This window comes from Ammospiza nelsoni, chromosome 3 (genome assembly GCF_027579445.1).
Source record: "Ammospiza nelsoni isolate bAmmNel1 chromosome 3, bAmmNel1.pri, whole genome shotgun sequence".
NCBI lineage: Eukaryota > Metazoa > Chordata > Aves > Passeriformes > Passerellidae > Ammospiza > Ammospiza nelsoni.
Genome location: NC_080635.1, coordinates 89,946,853 through 89,964,798, shown reverse-complemented (window position 1 = coordinate 89,964,798; position 17,946 = coordinate 89,946,853). Strand labels below are relative to the sequence as shown.

The following is a 17,946-nucleotide window of genomic DNA, read 5'->3' as shown; positions in this document are numbered from 1 at the left end:
ATGCCCCAGACAAATAGAAATGGTGTTTCTTAGCTCTTGCCTCTGATTTCTTTACCATATGGAAATACAAAATAGGGATTCTTTTCTGCTCTTTCTGGTCATTTTGCTTTTTATGATTGGTCTGGCCAATACAGTGACAAGGTTCAAGATTGTAGACATTGGAAGTGGCATTAAAGCAGTATTAATACATCAAAGATGTCTGGTACATTTTCTGAAAATAAAGAGGTAAATAGCCACTAGTGGTTGTTGGTTGGGGGTTTTGCATTGTTTTGGTATTTTTTCTTTTTTTAGTAAAACACAAATCACAAATTGTGTCTGCCTCTTTACCCAGGTATCTGAACAATATCAGAAGTAACATACTCCTACTTCTTTTGCATGCAGTTGAACACAGAAAATCAATGTGTTTGCTTAACACCCTGACAAGGATTAACTGGCAGTGTCTTAGGCTCATTACAGAGGCATTGGACTAGATCACCTTCATCAGTCCCTTCTAACCCACTTCTTTTGCAATTCTGTGATTCCAACTAAGTGCTATAAAAAAATAAAAATTCTTCTAGGTATTAGTACAATGAAGAGGATCTAAGAAAGAAAACAAAAAGATTTTTGCCTGAATAACCTTGTAATGACCTTAAAAACCCAAATATTGGAGGAATATTCTAATCAACAAGAAGCTGTCTTCAACTTAAGTGAAGTTTCAGCACAAGTTTCAGCACAAGTTCTGAAAACAACTCAGGCCATGTATTTTATTGTCAAGGATTTTAATACTGTTGAACAGCTTGAAGATTTTTTTCAAGTGGAATTACAGAATTAACGTCACCAACCTTAGAAACTTCTCGCAATCTCAAAGCTGAAACTTGGACTGCATTTGAAGCACCCACCTGAAGTGCCATTTCTGCAAATTAAATGCAGTGACAGTGACCTCATAGCAGCTGAGGTTTCCAAGAAGGACAGCTCTTGAGTTTTCCTGCAGAACCCTTGAGGCCATTCAAGGCATTTAAAACCACAGGGCTCCTGAGTGTTGGCTGTGCAGGAGCCTGATGTGCAGGGTCTCACCATGGGCTCACTCAGAGCATCCAGGTGTGACAGTCCAACTGTAACATCCGAGGCACTGCCACCAAGGCAGCTGTGGTGGGGGCATCACTCAGACCCTCTGGGCTCCCTTCAGCTGAGCTTTAACCTGCTGCTGGCTGAGCCAGAGAGCGCCCTGCTCCCCTCAGGGCACCGCCAGCCTTGGGTGAAGTACTGCAGGGGGTTACAAAATTACAGGCACACCCTAAAATCTGCATCTTCTGACCCACAGCCACAGAGCTCAGTGACGATGCACAGCAGTTACTCTGAGTGAGAGGGTGGGAGATAAAAAACAAACCAAAAACCACTCACACAAAGAGGTGAATAACTGGATGTGCAAAGTACCTTCCTACACAAGTCACAAATACAGTGTTTGCCTGGTGAGAAGTCAAAATATTTTGCTCTGTGGCTTCAGAGATGATGCAAAAGTGGAGTAGTATCTGACATACAATACCCCTTTCTATTATCTTTTAGAAAACACATCAATCTCAACAGTACAATGAGCTTGTGGGAGCAGAATGGTTCACCAGGCATGGAGGGGGGATTTTGAGTCAGGTCATTTCTAGCCTGGCTGGTGATCCCTGGGACACATATGTTGCTTTTACTTTCCTCAGTTACAAGCTGGAGGTACCTATCTCTAGAAAGTTCTGTGATCAGTTTATTCAAAGTATTTAAAAAGTGCAAAATTATAAATGGTAATGAGTAGGACACTGTGTTGATTATGAAAATACCATAAACAGTTTATTAATTCTTTTGATTTATTGCCATAATTTGTCTTTTGTCCCCAAAAGTCTGGTTCACACACTATGTATACAGCAGAGAAAAGCTGAAATCTCATGATAGGACAAAACAACTTTAGTTTAAAAAACCCAGGAGAATGGAGGAAAGGCTAGATTTTCAGTTTCTGTCAGTTCAGCAGAAGCACAATTACAATTTGCAACAGAGCAGTATCGACTCTACAGAAGAACTGATAGCATTCCTTACTGCCAAAAGAAAATGCCAATGCTACTAAAACCCATTAAATGCTTGCACCTGGCAATCGAAGATACTTTGGTGGGTGTGGATGTGTATATACGTGTGTGCTCGTACAGAGAATTCTTGTCTTGGCTTCTGTGTGCTTTTTATGGGCACTTGCTCATCCTGTGGTTTGCCGGAAGTAGCCGGGAGGATACGTTAATCCTGTTTGCTGTTGCAAGACTGCCGGACAGATGATTTCTGATGCTCCAGCAATGTGATGGACTTTTCAGAATTTTCCAAGTTTCTGAGCAGAGTCTCTAGGCGCCTTTTGATTTTCTTCTGATCCTCAATGGCACATCCGATGACCACGGACTGGAATTTCTGATCGATGGGTCCTGCTGGCACGTCGGACGTGCACGCACCGTAAAGCGACATGAGGCGCATTTTGGCGTCTTCCAGATCGTCGAGGAGTTTGTTGACGATCTCATCGATCATCTTGGTGGCATGCAGCAGGGACTCCTGCTGCTGCGCGTTGCGGATGGTTTCTACGGAAACCTCCACCGTGAGGGTTCGGCCCATCAGGCGATTCGCAGTCAAATTGAGTTCTTCTCTCTCACCTCAATTTAAAACAAGGAAATATTCTTGGTTACGGGCAAATACTTTCCTGTGTAAATAGCATCATCAAGATACTCAAACTGCTATAACTTGACAGTAAACAATCTTTTTTTAAGTAAGTGACAATCAACAAGATTTCCAGAAGGCAGAAATGAGCTTTTTACATTTGCCCAAGTCATACTCATTTCATAGAGGCCAGTATCTGATTTGAAATGAGGCATAATTGTAAGCAATGTTTTTCCTCTGCTGACACAATGCTTGCTGTGTCACTTTCAAGCAAAACATACAATATTATGAGGAAACACTGGGTAACAGAACTAGCTCATTAAGGACTTCTGTGCCTTTCTGAGGGAGAGATTTAGACCTTCCCTGAAAGCCATAAAGAGAAAACTAGATATAATAAGACGCCATGAAAAAACTGTTTTTCAATTTTCTGAAAGTATAGCTGCTTTTCAGAAATATGAGATGTAGGCTCTTGAAGAGCCAATAAACCAGCAATTTAAAGCACCTAATAATTGGGTTTAGGGAATATATTTAAAGCTGTGAATCACACAACAACAACAATGACCTTAATCATCAGGTTCTTGCAAGCTGTACACTTTGTAGCACTCATGCCTGTCCAGTAGTCAAATAATTTTCAACTATATTGTCATCATCATCATCAATGACTCTTCCCCAGCAGAGCAATGTTAATCTTGATTTTGAAAATGTATCAGTGAACTGAGTATAGGCTTTCCCATATACAGTATGAATTTAGTCAAGAAGAGTTCTCAGGATAATGAGTAACACTTCAACAGCCTCAGCTGGCTCCAATCTGCACCCTTACCAGCAGCAGAGTGCTGCTCACAAAGAGCTGCTCCCTAAAAGATGGGCTGATTAGACTTTGGGTCAGTTGCAGGGTACAGGAAAGCAGCTTCTCACCTTCACTGATGTGCCTCATATCCTGGCTGTTCTGTATATTGTGGATCATTTCAAGCAGAATTTCTTTCTCTTGTTCCATGGCAGATGCTGCATCACGGAAAGCCTCTACCCTGTACATGGTTGAACCAAACAAAACATTTAAATAATAAAACAGCTGTTCACCTATATAGCTGCAAAGAACTCTTATTTTAAACTTCAGCTTAGAGTAAGTGCAGTCAGATCTTGGTTATTCATGAAACAGATTCTCTGACTTCATGACCTTCTCTATCTTCACTTTTCAAGACTCAGTATAATTTAAAACAACAAACAGATGGAGGGGCAAACAGAAACAACAGCAATTCAATCAGACTTAAATTTTTTATTTTACTGACAGTGCTGTTGTATCTTACTCTGTGGTTAAGCTGGATACGCCGAGTCTGATGGTACTACAGCCCCATAGCAGAAGTCCTGTAGGCGGCTGGCAATTATTATCAGCTGCCTAACTCGGAGACAAAGGGACCGAATCCCCATCAGGGAACTTGGTAATGAGGGTGGCAGCTGCAGAGACAGAGGCAGCAAGGGGCCCCGGCTCCCTGTGCGACCGCCAGGCCAGCAGAACCCACCTGCACAGCAACAAGCAGCAGAACACTGCAACGCGCCAAACAATGCCCTTCACAAAGGAGAAAACCCTGCGAGGGGGACAGAGCTCACACACTTCTATTAACAGGACAAGGCTTTCCCAACACAAGTGCTGTGCCTTGTCACTGGGAGAAGATGCTGGACTGCCTGCTCCCACTGTCACTGGTGCTTTCCATGGAATGATGCTCACTGTAATTCACACAGGGAGGAAGCGCCTGTGGGAGCAGCTCCTATTTCTGGGCTTGCAAGGAAGCATGAAACTCAGTCCCTCCTGAAACCAGACTCCTACTCCAGTCCCATTCCTGTGCTGAAACTCACATGTAATGCAGTGAGGACAAGGGGAAAGTTCATCACAAACTGCTGTCCCTGTAACTACTGGGTCTTGGTAAGTGTGTGGTTCTGTGCCCACAGCCTGCTCTCCTTGTGGTATAAAGTGCAGACTCAGCTCACCATGGGCAATGTGAAAATGCCCCATGAGAAATCTGAGTCCAGTTTCTTAATTCATGTCTTGTTCCCCATCACAGTTTTAAAGAGGGGGCTTTTGCATTCAGTCAAATAATGGAAAAGAACACTGAAGCACTCCAATGCAGCACGTTACTTGACCTGATACAAAAAGGGAAATGTATGTCCCACTCCCTTTGCTTTTCTCTGAGACTTGAGGGTAGGGGCTTGCAGAGCCCTGTCCAAGCAGGAACAGGCTACAAGAGTTGCCCAAAACCATCAACTCTGCGTTCACAGGCTGCACAGAAAAGAGTATCATGTGAAACTGGCTGGTGGTTTGAGATGCTTGCAATGCACAGCTCAGGAGGTCTGGCTGCATCATCAGAATCCATCCATCTATCCTGAAATGTTTATGAAACCTGGCCAGAAAATGGCAAACAAACCAAAACATTGTTAAGTCTCTTAGGTGCTCTACACTCTTCAACATTTCTGGGCGCTGCCCTGAGACGGGGTGGCTCATTGCTGTCTCCTGGGACAGGAACGGAGCTGCTGCTCCTTCCTCACAGGCTGGCTGAAGGGAGTGACTGCAGGAAAACAGCAGGAAGAGAAAAGAGAGTGAAAGCAGAAGAACGGGAGCATTTGAGGATATAGTCACTCTTCACATGCAGCCTGTTCATGAAATAATTTCTGTTTTACAAAATATTCAACTTAGTCAGTGAAAGCACAGGCTTCAGGCCTTGCCTTTAATGTTTTTTCTGAGGCGGAGTGGGAAAAGTTAATGCAATGCAAATTCATGCCAAGAGCAAATACTTTTAATTATTATTTTGGACTGGTTAGTAAGAGCAGTGAGGCAGGTGGAGTAATTTCATACTTCAGATGTCTCCACTTTATAATTTAGGAAGTCTAGTAATATTTTTAAAATGCCTTGCCATGCCTTTAAAAATAAAACTAGTCACTGGAAAGTTGTAAATTAAAATTCTGAAGTGCAGACTTTCAATTTTGATAGTGTTTTAAAATCAGATTCTGTAAATCATTGTACTGATGTAAAAAGTAAAGTTCTGCCTTCAGGAGCTAGATCAGTCCATGATTTCCACAGGCTTTGCTGGGTCCTAAGAAGAATGTGGAAAAGCTGCATTGCAGGGATGGATCCTGAATTGGTACAGTTCTAAAGAGATGCCTAAAATATCACTGCTTCCAAAGGCCAGCTTGGTATGTGAGGTAGGACCTGAAAGCCAAATTGTCAGAATTAATGTTGCATACTGAAAAAAAACAAAAACCCAGTTCACCAACTAGAGCTTTGATTGACATTTATTTACTAAAGGTAATATAACCAAATCCTAATAACTATTTTATTTGCAATAATTGCTACTTCAGAATTATTTTTACCATTTCCTAAACTGCAATATAGAGTGCCACACAACAATGGGACAGGGTAATTTCATAACAGTGCTCTAGTGGGGGGAAAAAAAGCCCCCAAAAAAATGGAAACCAGTCACATCAACTTCAGGAAAATAATGTGTCAGGATCACACCATGCAGTCAGTTCTCATAACTTCTTTACTAAAATGCATGGTTTCCTAACTTCACAGGTTTCTGTAAATCTTTCCTTTCCTTGTGTGGTGGACCCAAAAAAACCAGTTGGAAGATTTAAACCTCTAACAGAGGTGACTGATGTGGGAAGGGGTGGAAATCCAAGTCTCAAAAAAACAACCAACCAAAGAATGAAAGGCGAAGAAAAAAGAACACAAAATACTCATGTTTATGCCCAGGTATCAATTATTTTGATGCAGCAGTATAGTCTTTTTTCCTCAGAGATGAAAACCTCCAATCATCTTTTTACTTGGAACAATCCAAGTAAATCTGTTGCTTTGAACATCAACTAAATACTCCATTTATTACCTAACACTGAAAAAGACATTCCTTACTTCTGATTTTCCCTGTTTGTGAGCAATTAGCTGAGCAATGCCTTTTTTTGCTACATACCATTTACATGAGCAGAGCATTCCCCTGAGAAACAGGTGGACCAGGCTGTGCTTTTGTTTCCAGAGGAGAAACCTGACACCCTCTTTCTTAGGACAGCTGCAATAACTCTGTCCTTTAAACCACTGACTGACTTAAACAGCCCACTACTAAAGCCCACGTGCTGCAGCTTCAGATAAGTCTTCAAAGGAAATAAGAAACATCTGAGGATGGAGCAGCTTCTTTCCTGAAATGGAGCTAATCAGGCACACTGGAGGGAGACAAAACAGGGGGTTTCACCCTGGCATCCTCAGCTCCTTCAGCTGAGTGTCCACTCCCAGGTAAGCAGTCCTGTGACCACTGAAATGAATGGTGGTGCAACATGGTTGACCCAAAGAACAAGATAAAAAGTACAAAAAATGAAGCTAAAAAATACCCAGCAAGAATCTGACTTACCTCATGTATCATCACACCTAAAACTGTGTTTTCACTTAACACAACCAAAAGAACACAACGACTTATGGACAGAGCCTCTGCTCTGGCTTCCAGCTGCTCCTGAGAGATCTTAGCAGTCACAGCAACACCAGGGTCCAAGCCCTTCCAAGGGGCAAACGTGCCACCTGCCCCTCACCACCTCTGCCTCGGGCACTCCCTCCCAAACTGATTCCCCTTCCCTGCTCACCACCTTCCGTGCAGAAGAAATCCCCTCTGCCAACACCCATCAGGGAGGTACAAAAATACCCCATTTACTGTTGGAAAAGAAGCCCTCACAGTGGAAAGAAAGGGAGGAAAAGGAAGGCTGTTCAAACTGGAGTGTTTTACAATGGCTTTAAGGTGAAAGAGGGTAGGCTTAGATTCGCTATCAGGAAGAAATTCTTCACTATGAGCATGGTGAGATGCTGGAACAGGTTGCTCAGAGAGGTTGTGAACACTTGGAGGTGTTCAAGGCCAGGCTGGATGGGGCTTTGAGCCACCTGGTCTACTGAAAGCTGCCCCAGCCCATGTCAGGGGGCTGGAACTAGGTGATCTTTAAGGTCCCTCCTAATCCAAACCATTCTGTGATCCTGTGATTTCCAGAGGGATGAAACTTGCTTCACAGTTCAGTTTACCTTAAGCAACTTGAGAACTGAGGATAGTTGAGGGTTTTAATTAAAGGCTGTAGTTCAGTTTGACAAATTTTCACTTATTATATTTACAAGCAACATCTTGAGGGTCTATAGCAAAACCAAACAAGCTGAGAAGGAGAAAGTTTGGACATTTTTCCTCCTGTCATTCACATAAACTTGAAATGAAGCATGTTGATTAGTTGTGAATAGAAAAAAACATAAGAATTGAGTGACTTTTATCAAATTGGACTTTTTTTTTCTCATTACTATTCCACGTTTAGAATTATGGCTGTCTGAAAGGACCACAGCAAACTGGGAAGTTTAATTGAGGGTTTAATTGCTGGCTAACCAAACTGTCTGCTTTGTTTCAGAGTCACTCAGCAAATCTAAAACACATTTTTGCATATTCTCATGCTAATTTCTGGATTATATATTCATCATACGCCTAGACCTGGATGTAAGCAGTGAGACTTGTTTGCAGACAGTGATTTTGTTTAGTCAAATTCAGAGAAGTCTGTAAAGGACTTCAAGGAGATTTAATCAAGCTAAGTGAAAGGCTAATATAACAGCACATCGAGTCCACTCCTGAATAATGCAAAGTAATGCAGGCAGAAAGGGGAAATAAAACTCCTGCATCCCACAGAGCTCTTTTAATTACAGGAAAGTCCTAGAAACATTCTGGGTGGTTCTGTGAAAGCTGCTGATCAATATGCAGCTGTAATGAAGGAAAGGGTGTGTTGAAACAGTACCAGAGGAGGTGAATCAGTGGCATCCTGCACATCCATCCACCTCAGAAAGGACACTATGTAATTTAGTAGAGCTGAGAGGACAGGGAAGATGATTAAAGGCAAGGTATCATCTCTCATGAGGCCAAACTGGGAAAAAAGTCAAATGGTATTATTTAGGGAACATCAAGTAGCAAAAAAAGTCAAGACATGTCTTGGCACAATGATGAAATTCACATAGCATTTACAATAACTTTGGAAAAACACACCTCAGCTGCAGAATGCAATGCTGTTCACATTTTATAGTGAAATGTTTCAGTACACCTCAGAGAGGAGGTGGGCACAAACACAACAAGAACATCCACAGCTGAACCAGTAAGTTCAAAGGGAGGTCTGGAAGACAAGACACCTCACACGCCAGCATACAGCACTGCAGCTTAAAGGCTTGCCAAAGTCTCCGAGAGCCCGAATGACACCAGGTTTTATCCTCGGACTTCCTGCGCCTTCTTATAAAACACCCGCAAGTGCGGGATAGGGGCGACAGGGTGGGACAGACACGATGCACCGCGGGCTGGTACAGAGCCCGTCCCCGTCTGCCAAAGGCTCCCCACACCCCGAAGGGTAGCAAACCCGAGCAGCCCTTCGCGCTTTCTCTGAAAAACCTCAACTGTCATACATTCGTATAGACATTCCTATTCTCGTGTATTTCCAGGCCACGCTAACTCACCTTAGAGCAGCAGCTCCCATTTTTAAACTCTGCCCCCCAAGGAAGGGAGCGCTTTTTCCCTCGGCTCCCTCTGAAGCCCCACACCGCCCCCCCTCCCCGCGCCCCAGCCCGCGCTGCGGAGCCACCGGCTCGGGGCCGGCCGCCTCCCCGGCCCCCCCAGCGCCCGGCCCCGGCCTCACCTGAGCTCCAGCTGGTCCAGGTTCTCGAGCAGGCGGCTGGAGCGGTCGGCCATGGAGGTGGAGCGGTAGAAGCGGCCGCGGAGCTGCCCGCCCGACTGCTGCTGCTGCTGCGGCTGCTGCTGCGCCCCCTCGCTGGCCTTGGCGCTGATCCTGGCCTGGGCCATCCCACCCGCCGCTGCCGCCGGCGGAACCTCGCTGCGGCCGCTCCCTCCCCGCGTCCCGCAGGCGGCGGCGGCGGCCGAATGCCGGCACCTCGCTCATGGCCAAAGAAGGAGCCGCCCCGCCGCCGGCCCCCGCGGCCACCCCGCCCCCGCGCCGGGCCCGCGGGCGCCGCCTCACGCAGCGCGGCGGAGCCGCCTCGCCCCGGCCGGGGGCAACCGAACCACCGGAGGGGCCGGGCTGGGCGGGACCAGGCTGGGTCACCCGGGCCAGCCTCCCTGTCCCTCTCCAGCGAGGGAGACTCCGCAACCTCGCGGGGCAACCTGTTCTAGCGCTCGGTCACCTCGACAGTAAAGAAGTTCTTCGTATTCAGGTGGAACTTCCCTTCCTGTGCATCAGTTTCTGCCCATTGCCTCTTGCCCTATTACTTGGCACCACGGAGAAGAGGCTGCTCCATCTTCTTGACACCCATCCTTTAGGTACGTGATCACATTGATGAGTTCCCTCTCAGTCACCCCTCCTCGAGGCTGGACAGACCCAGCTCCCTCAGGCACTCCTGGTAAGAGAGATTCTCCAGAGCCTTGGCTGAGTTACCTGCCCCAGGAGCTCCGTGTCCCTCTGGTCTCTGCCCTGAGGCCGGCTGGGCCGAGTGTCCCCTGTTGTGACCGACACCGCAGTGTCACCTGCACCTGCCCCGCGCCGGTGTCCGGCAGCCGTGTGTGCCTCCGCTCCTCGTGTCACGTCTGGGGCACAGAGACACCCCGGGCTGTCCTGCTCCCACCTCCACTCCCCTTTGTGACAAAAGCAACAAAACCTGGACCAGCCAAAAGCAGCCAAAACCACACTGAACTCTGGCTGTAGTTCAGCCAGAAGCTACAGGAGGAATAATGAGATTTTCAATATCTGTATTAACTTTGTGTGACATGGGAGATACTGGTATGAGGATTTGTATTCCAGAACTGGTCTATATGACTGGTTCCTTGGTTTGCTCTTTCATTAATGAAAACAAGAAAACCACAGCTACCCAAATGTTATTTTTATTTAAGGCTAATTAAACAGTAAACTGCAAAACTGAAAACAGTGGAAAGTGCAAGAAACAGGAGGAGAAAAAATAAGGGCTTTAAAAATCCAGAAGCTTGAAAGGAGAGAAAAGTCAAACCAGAGACAACCCTTACTGCAAGCAGAACTTGAACAGAATTCCTAAAAGAAAAAAATAAAAAATAGGTACTTTGGATATGCTACTTATAGTGCATCTTTCTCCTGCCAACTGCAAGAGCCCCCTACTACTTGCAGAAAAGCAGCTGTTTCACCATCTGTAATTGTAGGATTCTACAAAAAGCTTACTAGAAAGAAAAGTGGTTTATGGTCTCTTTTTATGCCAGAGAGAAAAGATGTATGTATTTCATGGTAGCCAAGGTAGTGGATCTACATCTAGTAATGACTTGTCCCAAGAACATATTTAATTTGCCTGTGTGAAATGGCACCTTCTCTCTCACAAGCACCAGCAATTCAAGTCACACATAAGTTTTACTTGCCACTACTGTGAGTATTTAAAAAGGAATTTGCTTATCCCAAAAGATGAGGTTTGGGCAAATACCCCATGGCTCCAACAGACCAATTTTTGGCACCCAGCTAAGAGGGATTTTGTTGCACAGGGATACTGTTTTGTATGCTTATCCTGCTGTGATTCAAAATAGCTGTTTTCTCAGGCTTGTCCATTCAGAATGATATCATGTCCCAAGTACTCTCGTTAAATTAATTGCCTGAGTTTTCTTTGTTTTAGGTGGTTGGATAAGCAAGGCTTATTGCCTGTGAGCTCATGGAAATAGCTTCATTGGAACAAATGTTCCATCCATCTCTCCACAGGCTCTACAGAAGATAATTAAAAACCATTTCCCACCCCAAACAGAATCCATTTGTAGCCATGACACATAGTTTGCTACCATTTGTTTCCTGGGATCCTTCTATTGTTCCCATGCCAATTTATTAAGCATCAATTAGATTTGGTTTAAAAAGTAGAAAGCAAAGTAGCTGCACAGCTCTGAACATTTTTTTCCTCCACAGGTAAACAGGGGTTTAATTCCACAAGTTACAACTGGATCAGAGGTGCAGAACAGCTTTAAGTGTCCAAATGTATCACACTTGACTTAAGCTCTTTAACAGCTAAAGGACACTTTACATGGGAAGGAAGAATAGCAAAACTGTGAAAACAAAATGAAAATTTAAAAGCAAAAATGGTCTTCCAGGACAAGTCTTGAAATTATTGCCTGTAAAAACTGGGATATTTCCCTTTCAGAGACTTGGAAGAACCTTGAAAACTGCTTTTCCTGCTCTATAGAGTAGATTGGCCCCCATCCCCTCTATTTTTGCATAGGTATGTAAATGGACAATTGGCATAACTTTTCCAAAATAATAACTGGTTGGTCTAGAAAGATTGGGGTCCATCTCTGCAGGAAGGAAACTGATTCACAGCTGAATTGAGGGAATTTTGAGGACACAAAGGCAGGAATTGGGTCCTTTGGGGAGGCAAGCAGGAGGAAGGGCCCCCACACATGAAACAAGGCACATATTTCATTCTCCTCCTTGCCATGAGTGGTGAAGCACAATCAGGACTGCTGGTGATGCCATGCTAACATCCCTGTCCCCACATCTGTGGTCAGGTGAAGGACTGCACAGCCCTGCTCTGGCTATAGGCACCAGCAAAAACATGAGGAGAGGGTGTGTGTCCCATTGTTCCTGCATTCCCATCACAGCAGTGAAAACACTGGCTGTCTCTTGTTTAAACTACAGCCTTGTAAAAAATGGGTGCTGATTGCAAAACAGCAATGAACAGAAGTCTCATTCACACGCACAGAATCCCTTGAGACAGCAGAAAGAGCAACTTTCCCAGGTCTCAGACATCTGAAGTACCTGTACAAGTCCCAGAGCCAGAGAGATGACCTACACCAAAAGCACTGCAAACTGTAACACTACTAAATAGCACCTTAATTCCAGCTTTGCCTTATTTCAAACCCTGATATATACCTTGTCACATACCCTAACACATGAGCTGTCATGGAACAGGATCAAAGAGAAAGTCCACACCCAAGAAATGCCATGCAGGATTATTTTCCTGCCTTCATCTACAGGAACTTAGTATTTTCAAGTTGAAACATGGGAAATTTAGGTTAGTTACTAGGAAGAAATTCTTTTCTGTGAGGGTGGTGAGGGCACTGGAACGGGTTGCCCAGAGAAGCTGTGGATAATTCATCCCTGCAAATACGTAAGGCCAGGTTGGATGGGACTCTGACCAACCTGGTCTAGTGGGAGATGTTCCTCTCCACAGCAGGCTGGAACCAGATCATTTTAAGGCTTCTTCCAACACAAACAATTCAGTGGTTAAGAACTTCCTTGTGCACAGGTGTTCTGCAAACACAACAGTTCCCAGACATGGCTGAAGGATGCATCCATGGCTCAGGCCAGCCAACCAAAACCAGCCTGCAGTCTCCCCAGCACCGCAACAATAATGATAAAGATGGGCCAAGCTGACTTTTCAGGGTATGTTTTCAATCAAAATACATGTCTGCTATCACAGTAGGCTGCCCCCTCACTTCACACCTGCTGAACCTGTGCTGCTGTGTCTTTTCTGCTGTTCTAACCGATGCTAATTAAACCTAGCCCTGGGTTTGCCTCTACATGCTGCAGTTGTTTTACTGTGTGGGCAAGCGCTGAGGTCCCAGGCCTTTTAGAAGTGTGAATGAAGCCCTCTGTCTCAGGAGCAATCTGAGAGCTGCTGTGACCATTTTGGGGCATGCAGCCGTTCATTCTCACTGGAGCAAAGCTGACAATTAAATGAGCCAGTGCATTCTGTACAGCTGAAGATGCTTGGTGGATTGACAGTGGAGCTCTGAGCAAAAAACCAAAGGGAAGGACTACCAGAAATTAGGGTATTGCAGTCAGTGAAAGCCAATTTGCACAGATTTACAAAGGGAACTTTATATTAAATTTCCATGCACGCAGAGCTTTGCTGTTCAAGTACACACTTGGCATGTTCTTGCCATTTGCCATAAATGTTCTGACTTTCTTACATTCACTTTTAGAATTATCTCAGGCCATATTATTTGACCCATATTGTTACTACTGAGCACCAAACCACTTGAACTAAGAATTTCTACAGGAAACTTGAAGGAGTTTAGAAGTACTAAAGAAAAATGCAGATGCAGACTTTCATAAAGCTGCTTAGCTGGAAAGAATTGCCAGAAAGTATATTTGTGCTAATGTAAGCCAATTTTTCTGAATTAATTTTGAAATAATTCATCATTCATCCTCCTCACCTCCTTCCAATTTACAGCAGTCTCTGTAAACACAGCCAGGACACTGCAAGCAGATGATAGAACACTTTCCTTTTAAGAAAGACGGTGGCGTAACTTCATACCTCTATAAACTTCACTATATTTGGTAAAGATTTCATAAAGGTTTGCATTCCATGACCACTACAGGAGCAGTGGTGGTCATTTCTGTATTCCTTGAAGAGCTACGAAAACTAACCCACCACCCAAAACATATATAAAAGGCAAGTATCTTAGAGTCAGCTAATGTCTCTCTTTTTAATATTATTAAATAACAGAAGCAACCAGGCAGATAAAACACTTCAGTGCTCCAGTGACTCTAATAACAGTTGTACTGGCTTATTTGGCATCTCACCTTGTCTCTGAATATGACCAAAAAGGGATTTTGTTTTGTAAGAATGTGGCACAAAAAGTACTAAAGAATTAAGAGCCTTATCTCTCAAGTTGTCACAATTTCAGTTTTACAAAACTTAACACATGCACCATGCAGAAATTAAAAGCACTGAGATGAACAGCTTGTGGTAGTCAGGGAGAGATTAGACTTTTTCCTCATTAAAGATAAATACAAAGAAGCACAACTGAATTACTTTAGGCTAATGAAGGATGAACTCAAACATCACCACAAAAGTAAATGCTCTTGAAAAGGGCAGACAAATGATTTCTAGTACAAATGTGCTGGGCAAGCCCCTTTTAACAGACAGGTTGTGCTTGTAAATGCAGGCAGATTTCTCAGCCTGTGAAGGACAAACCTCAAAAATTTCAGCCAGTTAAACAAGACTCACCAGACAAAACCATTGAATTCTGAAACACATTTACAAGACAACTTTTCTAGCTGAAGGTGTTCAACTACAAGATGCTGGTGAGTAACAAGTCACATGCCTGTACATGCAGTGTTTTAAGAATCTGATTTTCTCTGTTCTTCTGGAAACAGAAGTATCACAAGCCTGCGATAGCAGAAAATTTCACAAAGAAAAATGTGAGTTAAAAGAGAACCTCAAAGAGACCAAAATTTTCTTCAAAATGAGGCCAAATTTCAAGATGTTGCTAATTCTGAAGACTACTGCTATAAAAATAACAGAGAAACTAGAACTGTGATTAGTTGTTTTATAAAAGCCAAGGCAGCAATGGTTGAGAATTGCCATTTGTTTTGGTAAGCAGATGACAAGGCCAACACAATGTGTTTAATAAGTGGAGCTTCAAGTATACGGAATGTGTGTGCACACAGGACTTTTTTTTTTTTAATGCAACCAATTAAGTCATGCCCCATCAGGTACAAGCAAATTTAAATTTATGACAGAATAAAATGTTATGAAAAAAAGTACATAATCAAATTCTAACCTAGCAGAATCTGGAGAAGACAATCTATCCAGGTTTTAAACAGTGTTGAGCCAAAAAACTTTCTCAGACCGAAACACCTTTTCATGTGAAAGGAATTGGAAACTTCAGGATCTATATGGGAAAAAACCTGCCCAAAAACTTGTATAACTTAGAAGAAGATGCTTTTGAGGATAAAAGTTGTTTTCTGTTTCATTCAGTCCTTTAACAGAAGCACTAGGAAAAAGTGGGAAGAATTCTGGAAGTGATTTAAGCTAAAGACAGTAGCAAATTAAATAGCTAAAGACAACTCAAAATCTCCCAAAATAGGGCTCCCTCAGCAGCAGTATGACTACACACCTGAATTTTATCATGAGTACAATTAATCCAAGACTGGCAGTAGGAAAGCAAGCAATAGACACAAGGGGAGACTGTAGGATTGTGTGTTTTATACAGGTTTTGTTGTAAAGTTGGTTATTTTTTATAAGTTGAGATTATGGTTTGACCCTCGGTTCCCCCCATGTTCCTCCCTCACAATGGTTTGTCCCCGAGTTGTTTGTCCCTTGTTTTCCCGCCAGTGACCTGCCTGTCAAAGTAACTGATCCCCTGGTCCTTCCCTTTATATCCTTTTAAGTTTATCTCCTCCCTCCTGGTGCTGCCCAGTTTCCTGTCCATCATTGTAACCACCCCCCCCCCCTTTATTTCAAGAAACTTGTATGTCAGTTATCCCTTACTGAAGAGATGATTTGTCTCCTGAGCCTTTTCCCTCCCCTATGCAATCCTTATTGGTTCAGTTGTGTCCCTCACTCCACCCCTGGGCTTCGTGTATTGGTTCCCTCGTGTCTCCTCCTGTCAGGCCCATCCCCTTTATCAGTGCCTCCCCGAACAGTTCTCTGTCTGGCACGGTCACTGGTCCTGCCCGGCTCAATGAAGCGCCGTGGCACCCATACGAGTATCCGCTCTCTCCTTCTTTCCTTCGCAGTCCCGCTCTCGCCTGCGCCACCACGCCGCAGACAGCACCGCCGCCCGGGGTTCTTGGAAGAACCTGGGAGTGGCGGAGTCCGCGGTCTCCTCGTAGCCGGCACCCGTCAGCTCCTGTGGCTGCGGGATGAGGCTACAGAACACCACTAAGAGGTCCAGTTCACCTTGTAACACTTGGGAGTCACACTCAAATGCACTCTTAAGTATCCCAACTATTTTCTGGCATTTGAACAGTTTCTTCAAGCTGTATGATTGCTACTGAGTGCTAGATACCTCAGCAGATTCTTCCTTCCTTCTGCTTGCTTCAGAGATAGCGTTTATATCAGAGTGATGATTAGAAATAAACCAGTGTCAGTCTTCCAGCTTTTCTAACCATGATGACAAACAGCTGTAGTTACACTGACACTTTGGAACAGTGAGAAAATCCAGCATTACCCACACCATATTCTCCACAAAATGTATCTATTTCCATAATGAGTATTTACGGATACAGCAGGTAGAAGCAAACTCACAAGGTGAGTGAATCATAGAAAAGAATTGGGCTGGCATTTTATTACACTGAGAATTCTTACTGATTGACAGCAGTCATTAACTGAAGGATAACAGGCTGGTAAAGCTGGACAGTTTGCATAGGTATTTTTAAACAAAACTGAGAAAGATTACAGATAAATTTAAACACAAATAATTTCACTTAAAGTAAGGACAGTACAAAAATAATTAGCACATTTACATCCATTTATCCAATGCCACCTCTTCATGAGCAGAAGTGAGCAAAGACCATAGTATACAGGAATATTACAGTTTAAATCTTCTCACATGTAGTCCAAACAGAAACTAGAAAGTTTATTTAGATTCTGTTCCCTTAAAAGGTTGTTCCTGCTTCAGGTAAGGGAGAGCCATCAAACTCTAATTTGATGACTCAAATGAAGTCATCAAACCTTAAGCCATCAAATCCAAATACTCTACCACTTGAAAAAAACAAAACATATTTATAAAAGTGAAGCTGGTAAACTACAGCCTGTGGTTCTCATTCAGACATTTATAACAAACAGGACAGAGACAAAATCATGGCCTATGAAGTAAAACCAGCCACAGGCAAGAGTTAAGCCATATGTTCAACAACCCTGGGATCTAAGCTTCTCTTTATAACAAGATTAGCCAGGCAAATCTGAGATAACTGGAGTTTACTATTTTTATCTGCTGCAAAGACCACATGAAAAAGTAAATAAAGACAATTACATTTTGTGACAAAAAAAATTTAAATACAAGAACCAATTTAAGAAAAGAAACCCAAACAACCAGGAACCCCAAAATACCTAGTAAGACCAGCCTACTAATTAGGCAACAATTTCAAACTGCTAAATTGTAGAGATTTAGTCATCACCCCTTAGAAACAAATATGAAAAGGCTTAAAATTCTTTTTTTATCAAACATAACACATTGCTGTAAATATGAATAAACTCCAGCTGTTCACCAATATGACAGAGGACATCAGATTATTAATCTAACAATTACAGACATTTCAAAAGTGGCATTTTTGAACCCTTGTAAATAGAGGGAACAAGCTTCCATTTTTGTGAGCAGTTCTGATAGCATGGTGTTAGTGTACTGAAGTATCTTCATTTACATTTCCTCAAGGCTCCTTTTGATAGCTTCTTGCAGTTCTGCATCTTGCAGTTCTGTGTCTTGCAGTCCTGCATAAATAAAAAAAAAGAGTGTAATGTCAAACTGCAATTGCTAACTAGACATAAACACAACTACCTTAATATTACTACATAAACTATGAACTTATTTCTGTGGGTAATGTCAGCAGACTGCAAAAAACCCTTAAGAAACAGATGAAAATATT

The 17,946-nt window shown here is 43.3% G+C and overlaps 2 protein-coding genes across 6 annotated transcripts in view; both read right to left on the bottom strand.

Moving 5' to 3' along the window:
• Positions 1 to 1,787: 1,787 nt before the first annotated feature.
• BAG2 (BAG cochaperone 2) lies at positions 1,788 to 9,542 on the bottom strand. The gene is made up of 3 exons (XM_059468320.1): positions 9,316 to 9,542; positions 3,562 to 3,671; positions 1,788 to 2,642 (listed from the first exon to the last, which is right to left on the bottom strand). The coding sequence occupies exons 1-3, from the start codon at positions 9,477 to 9,479 to the stop codon at positions 2,242 to 2,244; spliced, it is 675 nt and encodes a 224-aa protein (XP_059324303.1). The 5' UTR covers positions 9,480 to 9,542; the 3' UTR covers positions 1,788 to 2,241.
• Positions 9,543 to 16,621: 7,079 nt separating this feature from the next.
• ZNF451 (zinc finger protein 451) overlaps positions 16,622 to 17,946 on the bottom strand; it is a 32,346-nt gene continuing 31,021 nt past the window's right edge. For all 5 annotated transcript variants that reach the window (XM_059468617.1, XM_059468620.1, XM_059468619.1 and 2 more), the window contains one exon: positions 16,622 to 17,791. In XM_059468617.1, coding sequence (XP_059324600.1) covers positions 17,721 to 17,791 — 71 coding nt within the window. In that variant the 3' untranslated portion in view covers positions 16,622 to 17,720. The remainder of the gene's footprint in view (positions 17,792 to 17,946) is intronic.

Excerpts from the sequence above, each read along its gene's own strand:
- BAG2 (XM_059468320.1), bottom strand. The coding sequence starts at position 9,479 with ATGGCCCAGGCCAGGATCAGCGCCAAGGCCAGCGAGGGGGCGCAGCAG. Across the intron at positions 3,672-9,315 it reads CTGGACCAGCTGGAGCTCAG|GGTAGAGGCTTTCCGTGATG; the intron begins GTGAGGCCGGGG and ends AACCATGTACAG. Across the intron at positions 2,643-3,561 it reads TATGAGGCACATCAGTGAAG|GTGAGAGAGAAGAACTCAAT; the intron begins GTGAGAAGCTGC and ends TTTTAAATTGAG.